Consider the following 18,069-nt stretch of genomic DNA (forward strand, 5'->3'; position numbering starts at 1 on the left):
TCAAAGTGAGTTTGAGGAGGAGCTCTCACTCCCTAGAAAATGCCTCATGCAGCTAGCAAAATATATTAGCCTCTCACAGCTAAACTCCGACCTTTTGCCTTCTCTTGGCAAAGGTGTTCTGAATTGAAAAATGAGAGTGTGAAAGATGGGTGGTCTGGCACCTTGTAACCAGATTGTTCTGGGCAGGTAGAACTCATTAGCCATGGTAGGCAGTCTACCTAGGAAAAGTGACTGATTTCAATTCAAGAAGGTCAGGGTTGACTGCCAGTTTGTAAAAATTGCACCAATCACACATGGGTTCTTGTCTTCAGGGAGTGTATCACTACATACGAGGGTGTCCCCTGTAAACAATGCACAACAGCTTTGCCTGATGGCTGTGGAAAGTGGGAAAAGGCTACCACATTCTGGGTACATGTAGTGAGAACTACATTTGGCTTCCGTGAACATGGGAACAATAATTGGGAAATCAAGAAGTAAAAGATGTTGAAAAGTAGTAAAGTGCCCACTGCCTGTATACAAGAGACAAAATGGAAAGGGAGTCAAAAATCCATGAACATAATATAATGAGTCGACATAACAGTTTGCACTTCCCAAGGTTGACAAAGAGTGTTTTGCAACATCAGCGCTGTTCATTAGCTTCATCATAGCTCTGAAATTTCCTCTTATATCATGTTTATAAGATCTTTGAAATTCAGAAACTAAATGTTGTGCTAAGTCTTCTGTGAAACAGACACCAGCTATACTATCGTCTGTGTTTGTGGCAAGAACACGATATATACCCCTATTTACTTCTATAACTGTCACAGAAAGCGATGCTCCATTCAAGCTTAAAAACCAACACATTGCTTTTCCCAGTGGGTGAATCTTGTCCAATTCCATATGCAAAGAGCGGTGCAGATGACTCATGAATTAATCTCAGAACATTAAATCCAGCTGCCCAAGCTACTTGCCCAAGGGCATTTTTCTGGTTCTCTCCAAACTCAAATGGTACAGTCAGGGCTGGTGTAACCATGAGGCAAACTAGGCAGCTGCCTAGGGCACCAAGATTTGGGGGCACCAAAAAGGGCTCCGGCAGGATGAGCGGCAATGAGCTCGCAGGTGGAAGGCGGCCGGGCGGAGTGGGGGTGGGCTTGGGGTCACCCCCCCCCATGCTGATCACTCTCCCCCCACTTCTCTCCCTGCAGGTGCCAGCCCCGTGCCGGGGGGGGAGGAAAGGCGGGGGGGGGCTGTGTGCTGGGGCGGGAGAAAGCGGAGGGAGGTTGAAGGGGGCTGCATGTCTGGCTGGGCGCTGTGAAGGGCGGGGTTGTGTGCCTGGCTGGGGGGGCTCTTTGTGTGCTGGGCTAGGCTTTGGGGGGGAGGTAGAGGACCAGCGGGCCAAGCCGGCCGAGGAGGGGGCTGTGGAGTGAGGCGGAGTGTGCTGGTTTGGGTTTTGGGGGTAGGTGGGAGGGACACAGTGTGCCTTGCCAGGCTCCGGGGAGAGGCACGGGGGTTGTGTGCCGGGGGGCTCTGGGGAGGGCTGTGTTCCGGGGAGAGTGTCGGGGGTGGGTGGGATAAGCGCACTGCTTCACTACGGTACAGAGTGGCAGTGACTTCATTTTTCTTGTCACGCGCAGCCATTACCCATTCTGACAGGCTGTTTATAATGCTAAGTTTACTAGTTTTTGGAGGTTGTCGACTGAGGATAACTATTTTTGTTGAGTTGTTTCAGATATAAGACTCTGGCAATTGCTGCTACATCATTTCGCTAATAATTTGTGTCAATTGGTCTGTGAGTCCGGGGGGAGGGGAGAATGGGGAAAGGGGAAGGGCGGCGCAAGGTGGAAGTTTCGCCTAGGGTGCAAAATATCCTTGCACTGGCCCTGGCAGTAATAACCACATCATTGACATTGGAACCCAAAGCAGACTGAGCAATTTCTTTCATTTTACTGAATATGAGTTTTGCAACTTCTTCCGGGCAAACAAGTTTGTTATCTGTTTCATACTGGAGTTTTCCATTCTTCTCAGTGACTGGACATTTGCTTTCTGCAATATATTTCTCAGCTTGTGGGTCACCAGAGCTTCTCCCAAGAATCTTCTTTACTTTCACTACTGTGTTTGCAATATTTCTTCCTCTACTTTGTTTTGCTGTCAAACCAACAACCTCTTTGTTTTTTGAGTAAGCAACAACAGCTGGCGTGACTCTATCACCTGCATCACTGGGAACCACATCTGCATGGCCATCCCCTGTATAACCTATGTGCCACAAAAGCATCTTCCAGATGACTCAGGAGGCATCAACATGGTTTTAGTAAATGGAAATCATGCCTCACCAATCTACTAGAATTCTTTGAGGGGGTCAACAAGCATGTGGACCAAGGGGATCCAGTGGATATAGAGTACTTAGATTTTCAGAAAGCCTTTGACAAGGTCCCTCACCAAAGGCTCTTATGCAAAGTAAGCTGTCACGGGTTAAGAGGGAAGGTGCTCTCATTGATTGGTAACCAGTTAAAAGATAGGAAACAAAGGGTAGGTATAACTGGTCAGTTTTCAGAATGGAGAGAGGTAAATCGTGGTGTCCCCCAGGGGTCTGTTCTGGGACCAGTCCTATTCAACATATTCATAAATGATCTGGAAAAAGGGATAAACAGTGAGATGGCAAAATTTGCAAATGATACAAAATTACTAAAGGTAGTTAAGACCCAGGTAGACTGCGAAGAACTACAAAAGGATCTCTCAAAACTGGGTGACTGGGCAACAAAATGGCAGATGAAATTTAATGCTGATAAATGCAAAGTAATGCCCATTGGAAAGCATAATCCCAACTATACATATAAAATGATGGGGTCTAATTTATCTGTTACCACTCAAGAAAGAGATCTTGGAGTCATTGTGGATAGTTCTCTGAAAACATCCACTCAGTGTGCAGAGGCAGTCAAAAAAGCTAACAGGATGCTGGGAATAATTAAGAAAGGGATAGATAATAGATCAGAAAATATCATGTTGCCTCTATATAAATCCATGGTACGCCCACCTCTTGAATACTGTGTGCAGATGTGGTCACCCCATCTCAAAAAAGATATATTGGAATTGGAAACGGTTCAGAAAAGGGCAACAAAAATTATTAGAGGGATGGAATGGCTTCCGTATGAGGAGAGATTAATCAGACTGTGACTTTTCAGCTTGGAAAAGAGATGGCTAAGGGGAGATATGATTGAGGTCTATAAAATCATGACTGGCATAGAGAAAATAAATAAGGAAGAGTTGTTTACCACTCTTAACACAAGAACTGAATGAAATGAAATGACCAAATGAAAATAGGCAGCAGATTTAAAACAAATCAAAGGAAGTATTTCTTCACACAACGCACAGTCAACCTGTGGAACTCCTTGCCAGAGGATGTTGTGAAGGCCAAGACCATAACAGGATTTTAAAAAGAACTAGATAAACTCATAGAGGATAGGTCCATCAATGGCTGTTAGCCAGGATGGGCAGGAATGGTGTCCCTAACCTCTGTTTGCCAGAAGCTGGGAATGAGCAACAGGGGATGGATCACTTGATGATTACCTGTTCCGTTCATTCCCTCTGGGGCACCTGGCACTGGCCACTGTTGGAAGACATGATACTGGGCTGGATGGACCTTTGGACTGACCCAGTCTGGCCACTCTTATGTTCTCCTCCAGCATTTATAATAGTGTTAAATGTAAAAAAGTTTTTTCAATTTATAAGGGGGGTCGCATTCAGATGCTTGCTATGTGAAAGGGGTCACCAGTACAAAAGTTTGAGAGCCACTGGCCTATCCCCATGATACATCATACCCTCTGTTGTTCACGTGACCAGGATACATCAATTTTTATGACAAAGTAAAAGTTTTGGGCTGTGTGAGAGAAGATATTTATTTCATATGAGTCTACCATGTAATGACATTTAGTGCCAGTCTAGTGATGTTTTCTATAGAGTTAATCTAGTTGCATTTTTATTTCTCTTTCTTACTTTGGTAGTTGCCAGTAGACGATATTTTTCCATTTAAGACCTATGTCCTTGGGTTTAGAGACTGGTGCTAGGAGCAGTTAATTAGAGAATTTCATGCACAGAATTTTTTCACGTGGTAATGTTTTTGCTGGCCTGGCAGCACAATACCTTTCAGCATGCATATGCTTTAGTTGTGCTGTGATTGGCATGTACTGGATTAAAATAGCATATACTTGCAATTTAAAAAAAAAAGGCCTGAATCTTTTAAATTAAAAATAAATGAGTTCTGGTTTTAAGAACATTTTAAAGAGAAATTCTTTACCAGATCTTGAACTCTGGTGTAGAGTTAACAACATCATAGTAAGAGTGAAGATTTTGTAATCTTTAGCCACTCTTACTTCAGAACTGGTTTAAGAAAAGAAACTATGATATGCACCAGGCAAAGACCCAAGGAGGAGAACTTGAATCTATCGTATTAGCTGGGAGTAATATTGTTGAATGCTCTTTTTATATAAAACAACAACAAATATTCAATTTGGTGTCAATTTATGAGCGGACAATGTAGAGAACGTGGGGTGAAAGTATGATCGTGGTTGCTGAAGCCAGTGAACAAATATGCTGCTACATTCAAAGCAAGCTGAAAGTATAGGGAAAGCCCTGCTAAAAGGGAGTTACAATAGTTGAGCCTTTTGATCATGGTCTGCTGTAACAGTTTTGTTAGGGGATAAATAAGGGTGCAGCTTGTTCTGTTTTTTAAATAAAAACTTAAACCACTTTCAAATAATGTCCAATCCATGGAGCATTATCAAACCATGTCCTTTTCCAAGGAAAAAAATTGGCCAAGAGTGATGCAATAATTCTCAAACTGTTTCTCTGCTTCTGAATGAGTCTTTGTCCATAAACTAGGACACTGAGAAAGAGAGTCTCTTCACAGCAAAGGCTTTTACCTAGCAGAAAGACTCCTACTTTTACAGAGTGCAGTACAAGGTGACTCTGAAGCATGAAACTGGCAATATTATCCAGGTATTCTTCCGGATTAGGGACTGAACTTTCAGGTGTCAAAAGTGATTGCAAATGATTGCAATATCTGAGCCTTTAAACAAAGGAGAGGGGAGAATATCTCACACAGAGCGGAGTGCCATTTATAGGAGGAAATATTATAGCTGCTAAATACAGTACATAAGAACATAAGAATGACCATACTGGGTCAGACCAAAGCTCCATCCAGCTCAGTATCCTGTCTACTGACAGTGGCCAATGCCAGGTGCCCCAGAGGGAGTGAACCTAACAGGTAATGATCTAGTGATCTCTCTCCTGCCATCCATCTCCACCCTCTGACAAACAGAGGCTAGGGACACCATTCCTTACCCATCCTGGCTAATTGCCATTAATGGACTTAACCTCCATGAATTTATCCAGTTCTCTTTTAAACCCTGTTACAGTCCTAGCCTTCACAGCCTCCTCAGGCAAGGAGTTGCACAGGTTGACTGTGCACTGAGTGAAGAAGAACTTCCTTTTCTTTGTTTTAAACCTGCTACCCATTAATTTCATTTGGTGGCCCCTAGTTCTTGTATTGTGGGAACAAGTAAATAACTTTTCCTTATTCACTTTCTCCACACCACTCATGATTTTATATACCTCTATCATATCCTCCCCTTAGTCTCCGCTTTTCCAAGCTGAAAAGTCCTAGCCTCTTTAATCTCTCCTGATATGGGACCCGTTCCAAATCCCTAATCATTTTAGTTGCCCTTTTCCAAACCTTTTCTAATGCCAGTATATCTTTTCTGAGATGAGGGGACCACATCTGTACGCAGTATTCAAGATGTGGGCGTACCATGGATTTATATAAGGGCAAAAAGATATTGTATGTCTTACTCTCTATCCCTTTTTTAATTATTCCTAACATCCCGTTTGCTTTTTTGACTGCTGCTGCACACTGCGTGGACGTCTTCAGAGAACTATCCACGATGATGCCAAGATCTTTCTCCTGATTAGCTGTAGCTAAATTAGTCCCCATCATATTGTATGTATAATTGGGGTTATTTTTTCCAATGTGCATTACTTTACATTTATCCACATTAAATTTCATTTGCCATTTTGTTGCCCAATCACTTAGTTTCGTGAGATCTTTTTGAAGTTCTTCACAGTCTGCTTTGGTCTCAACTATCTTGAGCAGTTTAGTATCATCTGCAAACTTTGCCACCTCGCTGTTTACCCCTTTCTCCAGATCATTTATGAATAGCTTGAATAGGATTGGTCCTAGGACTGACCCTTGGGGAACACCACTAGTTACCCCTCTCCATTCTGAAAATTTACCATTTATTCCTACTCTTTGTTCCCTGTCTTTTAACCAGTTCTCAATCCATTAAAGGATCTTCCCTCTTATCCCATGACAACTTAATTTACATAAGAGCCTTTGGCGAGGGACCTTGTCAAAGGCTTTCTGGAAATCTAAGTGCACTATGTTCACTGGATCCCCCTTGTCCACATGTTTGTTGACCCCCTCAAAGAACTCTAATAGATTAGTAAGACACGATCTCCCTTTACAGAAACCATGTTGACTTTTGTGCAACAATTTTATGTTCTTCTATGTGTCTGACAATTTTATTCTTTACTATTGTTTCAACTAATTTGCCCGGTACTGACGTTAGACTTACTGGTCTGTAATTGCCAGGATCACCTGTAGTGCCCTTCTTAAATATTGGCATTACTTTAGCTATCTTCCGGTCATTGGATACAGTAGCTGATTTAGAGGACAGGTTACAAACCATAGTTAATAGTTTCACAATTTCACATTTGAGTTCTTTCAGAACTCTTAGGTGAATGCCATCTGGTCCCGGTGACTTGTTACTGCTAAGTTTCTCAATTAATTCCAAAACCTCCTCTAGTGTCACTTCGATCTGTGACAATTCCTCAGATTTGTCACCTACAAAAGACAGCTCAGGTTTGGGAATCTCCCTAACATCCTCAGCCATGAAGACTGAAGTAAAGAATTCATTTAGTTTCTCTGCAATGACTTTATCGTCTTTAAGTGCTCCTTTTGTATCTCGATCTTTCAGGGGCCCCACTGGTTGTTTAGCAGGCTTCCTGCTTCTGATGTACTTAAAAAAAACATTTTGTTATTACCTTTTGAGTTTTTGGCTAGCTGTTCTTCAAACTCTTTTTTGACTTTTCTTATTACATTTTTACATTTAATTTGGCAGTGTTTATGCTCCTTTCTATTTACCTCATTAGGATTTGACTTCCACTTTTTAAAAGATGCCTTTTTATCTCTCACTGCTTCTTTTACATGGTTGTTAAGCCACAGTGGCTCTTTTTTAGTTCTTTTACTGTGTTTTTTAATTTGGGGTATACATTTAAGTTGAGCCTCTATTATGGTGTCTTTGAAAAGTGTCCACGCAGCTTGCAGGGATTTCACTCTTATCACTGTACCTTTTAATTTCTGTTTAACTAACCTCCTCATTTTTGCATAGTTCCCCTTTCTGAAATTAAATGCCACAGTGTTGGGCTGTTGAGGTGTTCTTCCCACCACAGGAATGTTAAATGTTATTATATTATGGTCACTATTTCCAAGCGGTCCTGTTATGGTTACCTCTTGGACCAGATCCTGCGCTCCACTCAAGACTAGATCGAGAGTTGCTTCTCCCCTTGTGGGTTCCTGTACCAGCTGCTCCAAGAAGCAGTCATTTAAAGTATCAAGAAATTTTGTCTTTGCATTTCATCCTGAGGTGACATGTACCCAGTCGATATGGGGATAACTGAAATCCTCCACTATTATTGAGTTCTTTCTTTTGATAGCCTCTCTAATCTCCCTTAGTATTTCATCGTCACTATCACTGTGCTGGTCAGGTGGTCGATAATAGATCCCTACTGTTATATTCTTATTAGATCAAGGAATTACTATCCATAGAGATTCTATGGAACATGTGGATTCATTTAAGATTTTTATTTCACTTGATTCTGCAGTTTCTTTCACATATAGTGCCACTCCCCCTTCTCCCCTGCATGACCTGTTCTGTCCTTCTGATATATTTTGTACCCCGGAATGATTGTGTCCCATTGATTGTCCTCTCTCCACCAGGTTTCTGTGATGCCTATTATATCAATATCCTCCTTTAACATGAGGCACTCTGGTTCACCCATCTTATTATTTAGACTTCTAGCATTTGTGTATAAGCAGTTCAAACACTTGTTACTGTTTATTTGTCTGCCCTTTTCTGATGTGTCAGATTCTTTATGTGAATGTTTCTCGTCTGATCTTGCCCATACTTTATCCTCTCCTTCTGACTAAAACCTAGAGAATCTCTATCAATAGACTCTCCTCTAAGAGAAGTCTCTGTCCGATCCACGTGCGCCTCTGCAGCAATCGGCTTTCCCCCATCTCTTAGTTTAAAAACTGCTCTACAACCTTTTTAATGTTAACTGCCAGCCGTCTGGATCCACTTTGGTTTAGGTGGAGCCCATCCTTCCTGTATAGGCTCCCCCTATACCAAAAGTTTGCCCAGTTCCTAATAAATCTAAACCCCCCCTCTCTACACCATTGTCTCATCCATGCATTGAGACTCTGAAGCTCTGCCTGCCTACCTGGCCCTGCGCGTGGAACTGGAAGCATTTCTGAGAATGCCACCATAGAGGTCCGGCATTTCATTCTCTTTCCTAGCAGCCTAAATTTGGCCTCCAGGACATCTCTCCTACCCTTTCCTATGTCATTGGTACCTACATGTACCACGACCACCAGCTCCTCCCCAGCACTACACATAAGTCTATCTAGATGCCTCAAGAGATCCGCAACATTCGCACCAGGCAGGCAAGTCACCATACGATTCTCCCAATCATCACAGACCCATCTATCTATGTTTCTAATGATCGAATCTCCCATTACTAACACCTGCCTTTTCCTAATGACTGGAGTTCCCTCCCACAGAGAGGTAACGTCAGTGCAAGATCCCCCAACATCATCTGGAAGGAGGGTCCCAACGATGGGAAGGTTTCCCTCTGTTCCCGTTGACTGCTCTCCTTCTCTGGGCTTTTCATCCTCCTTAACAGCGCAGGGGCTGTCCGACCAGAGGTGGGACAAATCTACAGTGTCTCGGAAAGCCTCATCAACATACCTCTCTGCCTTCCTTAGCTCCTCCAGTTCCGCCACCCTGGCCTCCAAAGCCTGTACACGGTCTCTGAGGGCCAGGAGCTCCTTGCACTGAATGCACACATACGCCACCCGCCCATAGGGCAGGTAATCAAACGTGCTACACTGAGTACAATAAACAGAATAGCCCCCACTTTGCTGCTGGGCTTCTGCCTGCATTTTCTCCTACAGTTACCTAGGTTAATGATAGGGTTTTTGTTTAAATCAAGGAGTTTTGATTATAGTTTAGTGTAAAGGTTTTAAAGAATGGCAAGTGTACCTCGCCCCCTTCCCACTCCCCTTCCACACTCCCTCTCCAACCTCCCTGTTAGCAGCCCCTGTTCGCAAAGCTCCCTGGTCACTTGCTCACTGCTTTATAAAGCCCTGGCCTCCTTGATAGCCCCGCCCCCTGATGAAGGCTCAGCCAATGAACACAGGCTTCTAGATTTCAAACCTTGCTTAGAAGCTGACAGCTTTGGGAGAGATTCCTGGTTCTGAGGAGCTGTTATATTAGCTGCTTACTACCGCATCTACTTGATATTATGGTGATAGGCACTTCAGAAATATTTACTGATATATTAGCCACCCTATCCCAGACTCTGAAAAAGCAGGAATCTGCACTTACAGGAAGTGTGTAAAAACACCACGTTGGGCTGTGGAGATCAAGGAGTAGTAAATAGATTTTATTTGCTCTACACAGTGTTTTTTGCTTTGGGAGGGAGAAATTGTCAAGCGGTGTGACAGCTATGACAGCACTCAGCCCACCGCTTCCTGCAGCTCCCATTGGCCAGGAACGGCAAACTGCAGCCACTGGGAGCTGCAGGGGGGCTGTGCCTGCGGACAGTCAATGTAAACAAAAAGTCTCACGGCCTGCCAGCGGATTACCCTGATGGGCCACGTGCCAAAGGTTGCCGAACTCTGGCATCGTGAGAGGTAAACATATGCACCAATGACCAAGTTGCTGCCCTGCAGATCTCTTGTATAGGGACCTAGGCCAGGAACGCAGCTGACAAGGCTTGTGCCCTTGTGGAATGTGCCATAAGAGTTGGGACTGGGACCTGGGCTAAGTTATAGTATGTGCAGATGCAGGATGTGATCCAGGAAGACATTCTTCGAGATGAGACCGGGAGTCCTTTCATCTGGTCTGCTACCACCAGAATAGTTGGTTTGACTTACTGAATGGTTTCGTGCGCTCGATGTAGAATGCTAGTGTTCTCCGAACATCCAGTGAGTGCAGCCTCTGCTCTTGGGTACTGGTGTGAGGCTTAAGATAGAAGACGGGTAGAAAAATGTCTTGACCAGTGTAGAATTGTGACACTACTTTGGGAAGGAAGGCTGGTGAGGCCTGAGCTGCACCTTGTCCTTGTGAAAGACTGTGTAGGGTGGACCAGAGATCAGAGCCTTTAATTCAGATGTCTGCCTGGCTGATGTGATGGCTACCAGGAAGGACCCCTTCCATGACAAATAGAGCAGGGAGCAAGTTGCCAGTGGTTCAAAAGGGGGCTCCAGGAGCCTGGTGAGGACCAGGTTAAGGTCCCTTGCAGGAACCGGTCGCCTAATCTGTGGATATAGGCATTCCAAGCCCTTGAGGAAACGGCCTACCATGGGATTAGCGAACATGGAGCATCCAGACGTTCCCGGGTGGAAGGCTGAGATACCAGAAAGGTGCACCTTGATGGATGTCGCAGCTAGGCCCTGCTGTTTGAGATGCAGAAGATACTCCAGGATGAGTGGTATGGATGCCTGGAGTGGAGGTGTGTTGCCGGGCACACAAGCAAGTGAATCTCTTCCACTTGGCTAGAATCGTAGCCCTGGTGGAAGGTTTCCTGCTGCCGAGTAGAACCTCTCTTACCAGCTCCAAACATAGGAGCTCCATGGGGTTTAACCATGAAGCTTCCAGGCCGTGAGGTGGAGGGACTGGAGGTCTGGGTGGTGGAGGCGACCGTGGTCCTGAGTGATCAGATCGGTTCAAAGTGGTAGCACGATCGGGGTGTCCACTGACAGCTCTAGAAGCGTGGTGTACCAATGTTGACGGGGGCCACGCTGGGGCCAGCAGAATCACCTCCACTTTGTCCCTGCAGATCTTGAGCAGCATCTTGTATATGAGTGGGACCAGTGGGAACACATACATGAGGCTGTCTCCCCAAGGTAGCAGAAACGCATCCATGATTGAATCCGGGCTGTGTTTCTGGGAGGAGCAGAACATTTGGGCACTTCCTGTTGCTCCAGGTGGTGAATAGGTCGACCTGGGGAAATCCCCACCTTTGGAAGATGGGGTGAAGAACATCTGGACAGACAGACCATTTGTGGTTGCAGAATGATCTGCTGAGGTGATCTGCCAGCTCGTTCTGCGCTCCTGGGAGATAGGACGCCTCCAGGTGAATGGAGTGGGCTATGCAGAACTCCCATAGCTGGAGGGCTTCTCAACATAGGGGGAAGGAATGGGCTCCACCCTGCTTGTTGATGTAGAAAATAGCAGTGGTTTTGTCCGTCATCACTGCCACGGTTTGTCCAGCTGGGACTGGAAAGTTTAGCATGCTAGTCGCACTGCTCTGAGTTCCCTGATATTGATATGAAAGGAGAGCTTGTCCTGTGACCACAGGCCCTTTGTTCAGAGATCTCCCAGGTGTGCCCCCAACCCAAATCTGACACGTCCATTACTAGGGACAAGGAGGATGGTGCGCTGTTGAAGGGGACACCTTCACATACCATCTGAGGTTGAGCAACCACTGTGGGACTCAAGTATGTGTCCTGGCACCATCACTACCGAGTCCAGCCTATCGCGCCCTGGTCGGTATATCTGTGCGAGCCACGCTTGAAGGGGTCTGAGCCTCATTCTCGCATGCCTGACTACATTCGTGCAGGCTGCCATGTGTCCCAGGAGACTCAGGCATCCCCTTGTGGTAGTGGTCAGGTACCGACTGAGGCTTTGAATAATGTCTGTCATGGCCTGGAAACGGGTCTCTGGCAGGAACGCCCTTGCCTGTACCAGGTCCAGCAGCACTCCGATGAATTCTACTCTTTGGGTCAGTGATAAGGTTGGCTCGTTCACGTTGGGGAGGAGTCCCAATCTCTGGAAAGTGGACCTGACCAATCATACATGAGACTCTGCATGCTCCCTGGTTTGGCCCCTGAGCAGCCAGTCGTCTAGGTGGGGGTATACCTGCACCTGCCTCCTCCGGAGGAAGGCTGCTACAACCAACATGCACTTGGTGAATACTCGGGGGGCTGTCGACAGACCAAATGGAAGGACTGTGAACTGATAGTGTTTGTGGTTGAGCACAAACCAGAGAAAAGATCTGTGTGCGGGTCAAATGGCTATGTGAAAGTACGCGTCTTCATATCGAGGACAGCATACCAGTCTTCTGGATCCAAGGAAGGGATGATTGTGCTAAGGGAGACCATGTGGAACTTCAACTTTACCATGAACTGGTTGAGTCCTCGCAGGTCTAGAATGGGTCTGAGACTCCCCCACTTTGCCTTAGGGGTAAGGAAGTATCAGGAGTAGAATCCCTTCTACTCTGAGGAACCTCCTCCACTGCTCCTATGGTGAGGAGCACCTGCACCTGCTGGATAAGGAGTTGTTCATGAGAGGGGTCCCTGAAGAGGGACAGGGAAGGGGGGTGGGAGGGTGGGGAGGAGCAGAATTGGAGAGAATATTCCACTTCTACCATGCGAAGAACCCAGCAGTTCGATGTTATTTGGGAACAAACACGTTAGAAGTGGGATAGAGGATTCAGAAAACATGGGTATGGATCCGATGGTGTGGTGGGTGCACCGTCCTTGGGCGCATCTTCAAAAGGCCTGTTCAGAGCCTGATGGAGGCTGAGATTGGCCATGACCTTGCCCTGAAGGGGATTGGAAGGTTTCTGCCTGCAATTCCTGCCCCTTCGTCTATAAAAGTCCTGCCTCAGCTGAGGAGGATATGAGCGTTGTTGTTGTGGTTGGGGCTTAAAGTGCTTGCGTTGGGTTGCTGACATATTCATTCCCAGCGACTTCACGGTCACTCTGGTGCCTTTCAAGCTGCGCAGCTTGGAGTCCGTCTGCTCCGAAAAGAGCCCTTTCACTCCAAGGGAGGGTCCTGCAGGGTTTGCTGCACTTCCGGGGGTAGCCCACGTGCTTGAAGCCATGATGTTCTCCTCATGGCTATGCCTGAGGAGAGGGTATGGGCAGCCGAATCTGCTGAGTCGAGAGACGCCTGCAGAGAGGTCCACGCTACCACCTTCCCTTCCTCTATGATGGAGGAGAATTCAGCCCTAGAGTCCGCAGGGATCAGTTCTTTGAGCTTGAACATGGAGGACCATGAATTGAAGTTATACCTACTGAGGATAGCTTTCTGGTTAGCTATCCTCAGCTGGAGGCCCCCGTGGCATAGACCTTTCTAGCAAATAGGTCCATCCGTTTTGACTCCTTAGATTTGGGGGCTGATCCTTGCTGTCCCTGACACTCTTTCTTGTTGAGTGCCGACACTGCCAGAGAGCATGGCTGCAGGTGTGAGAATAAGTGTTCATAGCCCTTGGAAGGGTCAAGGTATTTGCGCTCCACGTCCCTGGTGGTCGGCGGAATTGAGGCTGGGGTCTGCCATAGGATCTTTATATTGTTTTGAACAGTTTTGATCAAAGGCAGAGCTACCCGTGATGGACCTTTGGGAGTGAGAATATCCACCATGGGGTCCTCGGCCTCGACCACCTCCTCCGCTTGCAACCCCATGTTGCGGGCAATCTCCCTAAGGAGGTCCCTTATGGTCAATTGGAGGAGGGCCTGAAGCTGATGCCCCTGCCACAGCTTCATCAGGGGAAGAGGACGAGGTGGACAGAGGGTGTACTGGGTCCTCCTGCCCCTCCGGCTCCCTGACCTCCTCTTGGTCAGTGCACGTCCCTGTGGCGGTTACATCCTGGGACGCTGTAGCCTGACTCTGCAGCTGGTCCCGTGTTGGGGTCGCCTCAGCCATGACTGGAGCCTGAAGGGGAGGTTGGGACAGAGTGGCCTCGGATCCCCAAGGCATAGGCCTGTCCCTAGGAGAGTGGAGTAACTGGTCTTCTGAGACTACCAATCTCGACCCCGCCTTGAAAAGGTACCCTTAGCCTGATGGTAAGCCACTGCATCGGGGGTTGCCACTGTGGCTGCCAGGCCAGCAGCGCCCTCCTTTGTTGCCTCTCGGACCTATGTCGACTGCGCCTCGAGTAGTACAAGTCGGCATCAGAATCCGAGGAAGCAGATCCTGATCGCGAGGACCATGGGGGCACCAAGGGCCCATGCACCGACAACCAGTGCCATGAAGAAACAGGAGACCGGTGCCGGGATGATCTCACTGGGGTGACCGGTGCCCGGGATCCGGCGATGGGGACCAATAGCGGGTATCCAGTGCCGGCGATCAAGAATGAAGGCCCGGTGCCACAGGTCAGTGCTGATCCTCTGATGTCACCGTGGGTCGGTGATGGTCCTCTGCTGGCACTGGTGATTGGTGCCAGTCTGGCTTTGGTGCCAGGGAGGGAGAGCGTCATGTCGCCAGTGCTAGAGGGGCTCTTGTGTGGCTTGGTGCCAGGGAGCAGTGACACGGCGAAGGCGACTGAGAGCAGTGCCAGGTATGGTGCTGAGCCGGGGACTGCGAGTGCCGCATCATAGCGGGCTTGCCTCTAGACCAGTGATGTGCAATCTGCGGCCCACGGGCTGCACGCACCCCGTCAGGGTAATCTGCTGGTGGGCTGCCAGACAGTTTGTTTATATTTGCACGGCCGCCCGCAGCTCCCAGTGGCCGCAGTTCGCTGTACCCAACTAATGGAAGCTGCAGGAAGCAGTGCGGGCCACAGGGATGTGCTGGCCACCGCTATCCCTGGGTGCAGTGCCGGGGAGCACCAGTGCCAAGGGTCTCATGTGGTAGAGTCCTTCCTCAGCACCGTGTCACGTATGGATGCTGGAGCACTCCGTACACACGCACCTGGTGCCGGGTTCTGGCAGACTGCAGCCGGCTGTGGGTGGAAAGCGGGTTCCATTAACAGTTGTTTTAGTCGGAAATCACGCTACTTTTTGGTTCTTGGCTGAAAAGCCCTGCAGATTTTGCATCTTTCCATTTGGTGCGCTTCCCCCAGACACTTTAGACAACAGTTGTGGGGATTACTGAGGGGCATAGGTTTATTACAAGCACTGCAGGGCTTAAAGCCTTGGGCTCACAGGATGCCCCGGAGCCCAGCGGCGGGTTAGGGATTGGGGAGAGACCCTGCTCCCAACCTACTATCTAAACTATCTATACTAAATTAACTATAACACTAATTATAAACTCTAATGACTAACAGAAGAACACTAAGGGAGCACTTGCTGAGCAAGTGAGTACTGTTCCAATGGCCATCAGGGACGGTAAGAAGGAACTGAAGGGGGGTCGGGTCAGCAGGATCATATATTGAGCACCACGAAGGTGCCACTCCAGGGGGCTCCACAGCCATCCCGACCGGAGCTGCTAAGGGAAAACTTTCTGACAACCGTGCATGCAGCACGCACACAGCTGATCGGAATTGATATGAACAAGTACTCGAAGAAGAATAAAGGATAGTGACAGAGGCTTGTGGATAAAGAAATTAGTATGAAATTTGAGGATGAGGTTCTATGAAGGTTGAGCAACAACCAAACTGACCACAATAATATCAGTGAGGCTTAGGGGGAAATATCCAAATTTATTACAGAAAGTGCAGCTGTGTCCAAACCAATGGTGGGAAATTTCATGACACGGAAATGTGGTGTAGTCCAACGATGTGTAGGAGGCAATAAAGAATAACTAAATGTTTAAGCAATGGCAGAAAGTAAGAATGGTGGGAAGTTATGAGAAATGCAAGCTGGTAAAGAAGATAGCCAAAAGAGCAGTTGTGGTGTTACTCACATAATTTAGGGCTCTCACCCTCTACCCTCCCTGGGCCCGGGATTCCAATGGCCCTCTACAGGTTAGCAGGACCTTTTCCCAATGAACAAGCCTTCACACAGTGAACATCCTTAAACATGTACATGTATGTATTATCAATTAATCAGCAGAATCCACCCACCAAGCATCTAATGGTCACCACTCCCAGTAAAGCAGCCAGACATCTTCCGATGGCCAGTCAGGGTCACATCTCATCCAGCGCTCCAGCTTCTGCACAGTATGTGTTGTACCAATAAATTAAAAACCAGCAGGATCTTATTAAAGGGAAAAAGGCAAAATACCACATTTATTGTGAATACAGAAAGAATCATAGTAAGCAGTTAGTTACAGCTGTAACATTCCATTCAATCTCATCTTTATTCACTCATTCATTCATACAAACACACACACACACACACACAGGTTTATCATAGTAAGCAGTTAGTTATAGCTGTAACATTCCATTCAATCTCATCTTTATTCACTCATTCATTCATACAAACACACACACACACACACACAGGTTTATCATAATAAGCAGTTAGTTATAGCTGTAACATTCCATTCAATCTCATCTTTATTCACTCATTCATTCATACAAACACACACACACACACACACAGGTTTATCATAGTAAGCAGTTAGTTATAGCTATAACATTCCATTCAATCTCATATTTATTCACACATACACACACACACACACACACACACAGAGGTTCTGCAAGGTTGTCATCATAGTTACCAGCCTTAGAGTTGCTCATGCCAAGCCACTGGCCAGGTGGCCTGGACATGAGGAGGGAGCAGGGCCTTGTCAGATGCTCATCTGATGCTCCTGGAAGTTGGTTTGCAGAATCAGACCCCAAAGTTCTCACTTTTTAGAGTCTATTTTTATAGGAATTTCTTCCTATGCCAGTCTATGGGAATTGCTTCATCATGCTGTTGCTGAATCAATCAGCAGATAGCACATTCCTGACGGCTCCAAGAAGTTATCTTGTTCTTTGGTTCTCCCATTCTTGAGGCTGTTGGGTGGATTCCAGTCTGCCCTCCGGGGGTCCTCTGGTTATTTCCACTTGACGCCTTCTTCAGCCGATGGACACTGGATTCTTAGGCTGGCACCTCCCTGATCATTCAGTTGTTATCCACACCAAGCATCCGTCCACATACATCCTCTATCTCTATTTTAATCACAATTGTTAATACAACAAAAGGGCGGGGAGTCTCTGGGTGCTGTTTCTGTTGTTAGAGTATTGCTTTGAGTCTCTGTGAATTGCTTTGAGAACAGATTCTGTCTTAGAATGTACTAACACAATTAGCAGCTTGCAAGTTTCACACATAGAGGGAGAGAAACAGTACCAAAAACCAAGAGACCTCTTAATTAGTAATACCCTGGAATTTAAACTATGGGGAATCAAACTCATTTGTGATTTTAATACAGAACTTCTTTAATATGATCCAACATAATCCCCCTTTTGACACTAAGATTTATAATCGTCAGTGTCACTTTCTATGTAGCCAATTCAAGAGAAGGTACTGTGAGGCAATTTGAGTTTGTGATTCCAATTCATGCCACATACATGATCCTAGTGATGTATCTTTACTACAAGGTTCTGGGGCAACAGGCAAGGTGAGGCACACCCACTTTTGAGGAGTCCATTCGGTACAACCTCTAGTGTCCAATAGCTTCCCTCCCTCCCCAGCCCACTGGCTCGAGGTCCAGGGTAGCCAGAAGGATCCCACGTGTAATATGGGGAGTGGGCTAACCTTCAATACCTTTGCCTCCAGGGACTGTTGGTGTGCAATTTTGACAACAATTTCTCCCATTAACAAGTCTGGTTTTACAATACTGGAAACATATTGCATCCATTCATATTGATAAGTGTCAAACAATGATCTCTTTCTTTTTTAACAAATGCATCAAACCTTAATATTTCCCAATATGACCCAGAACATTTTGTGTTCCAAAGTAGCTAGTGCAAGTTTCTGCATTTCAGTGCATCCCATAGCTATGGCTGTGTAGTTTCCTATTTCTAATTTTTTTTTTCTTATGCATAAGCCATGTGGTAGTATTAAGCCATTGCCAAAGATTCCATCGGGCTTTTAGGTTA

At 46.4% G+C, this 18,069-nt stretch overlaps 1 protein-coding gene across 1 annotated transcript; it reads right to left on the minus strand.

The window, feature by feature from the left end:
- Nucleotides 1-237: 237 nt before the first annotated feature.
- Nucleotides 238-2,251, minus strand: LOC141987963 (heat shock 70 kDa protein 14-like). Its single transcript, XM_074953793.1, is given in 3 exon segments — nt 238-825; nt 827-999; nt 1,855-2,251. Coding segments are annotated over 3 exon segments (1,158 nt in total).
- Nucleotides 2,252-18,069: the final 15,818 nt, after the last annotated feature.

This window comes from Natator depressus, chromosome 5, assembly GCF_965152275.1.
Source record: "Natator depressus isolate rNatDep1 chromosome 5, rNatDep2.hap1, whole genome shotgun sequence".
NCBI classification, from domain to species: Eukaryota; Metazoa; Chordata; order Testudines; family Cheloniidae; genus Natator; species Natator depressus.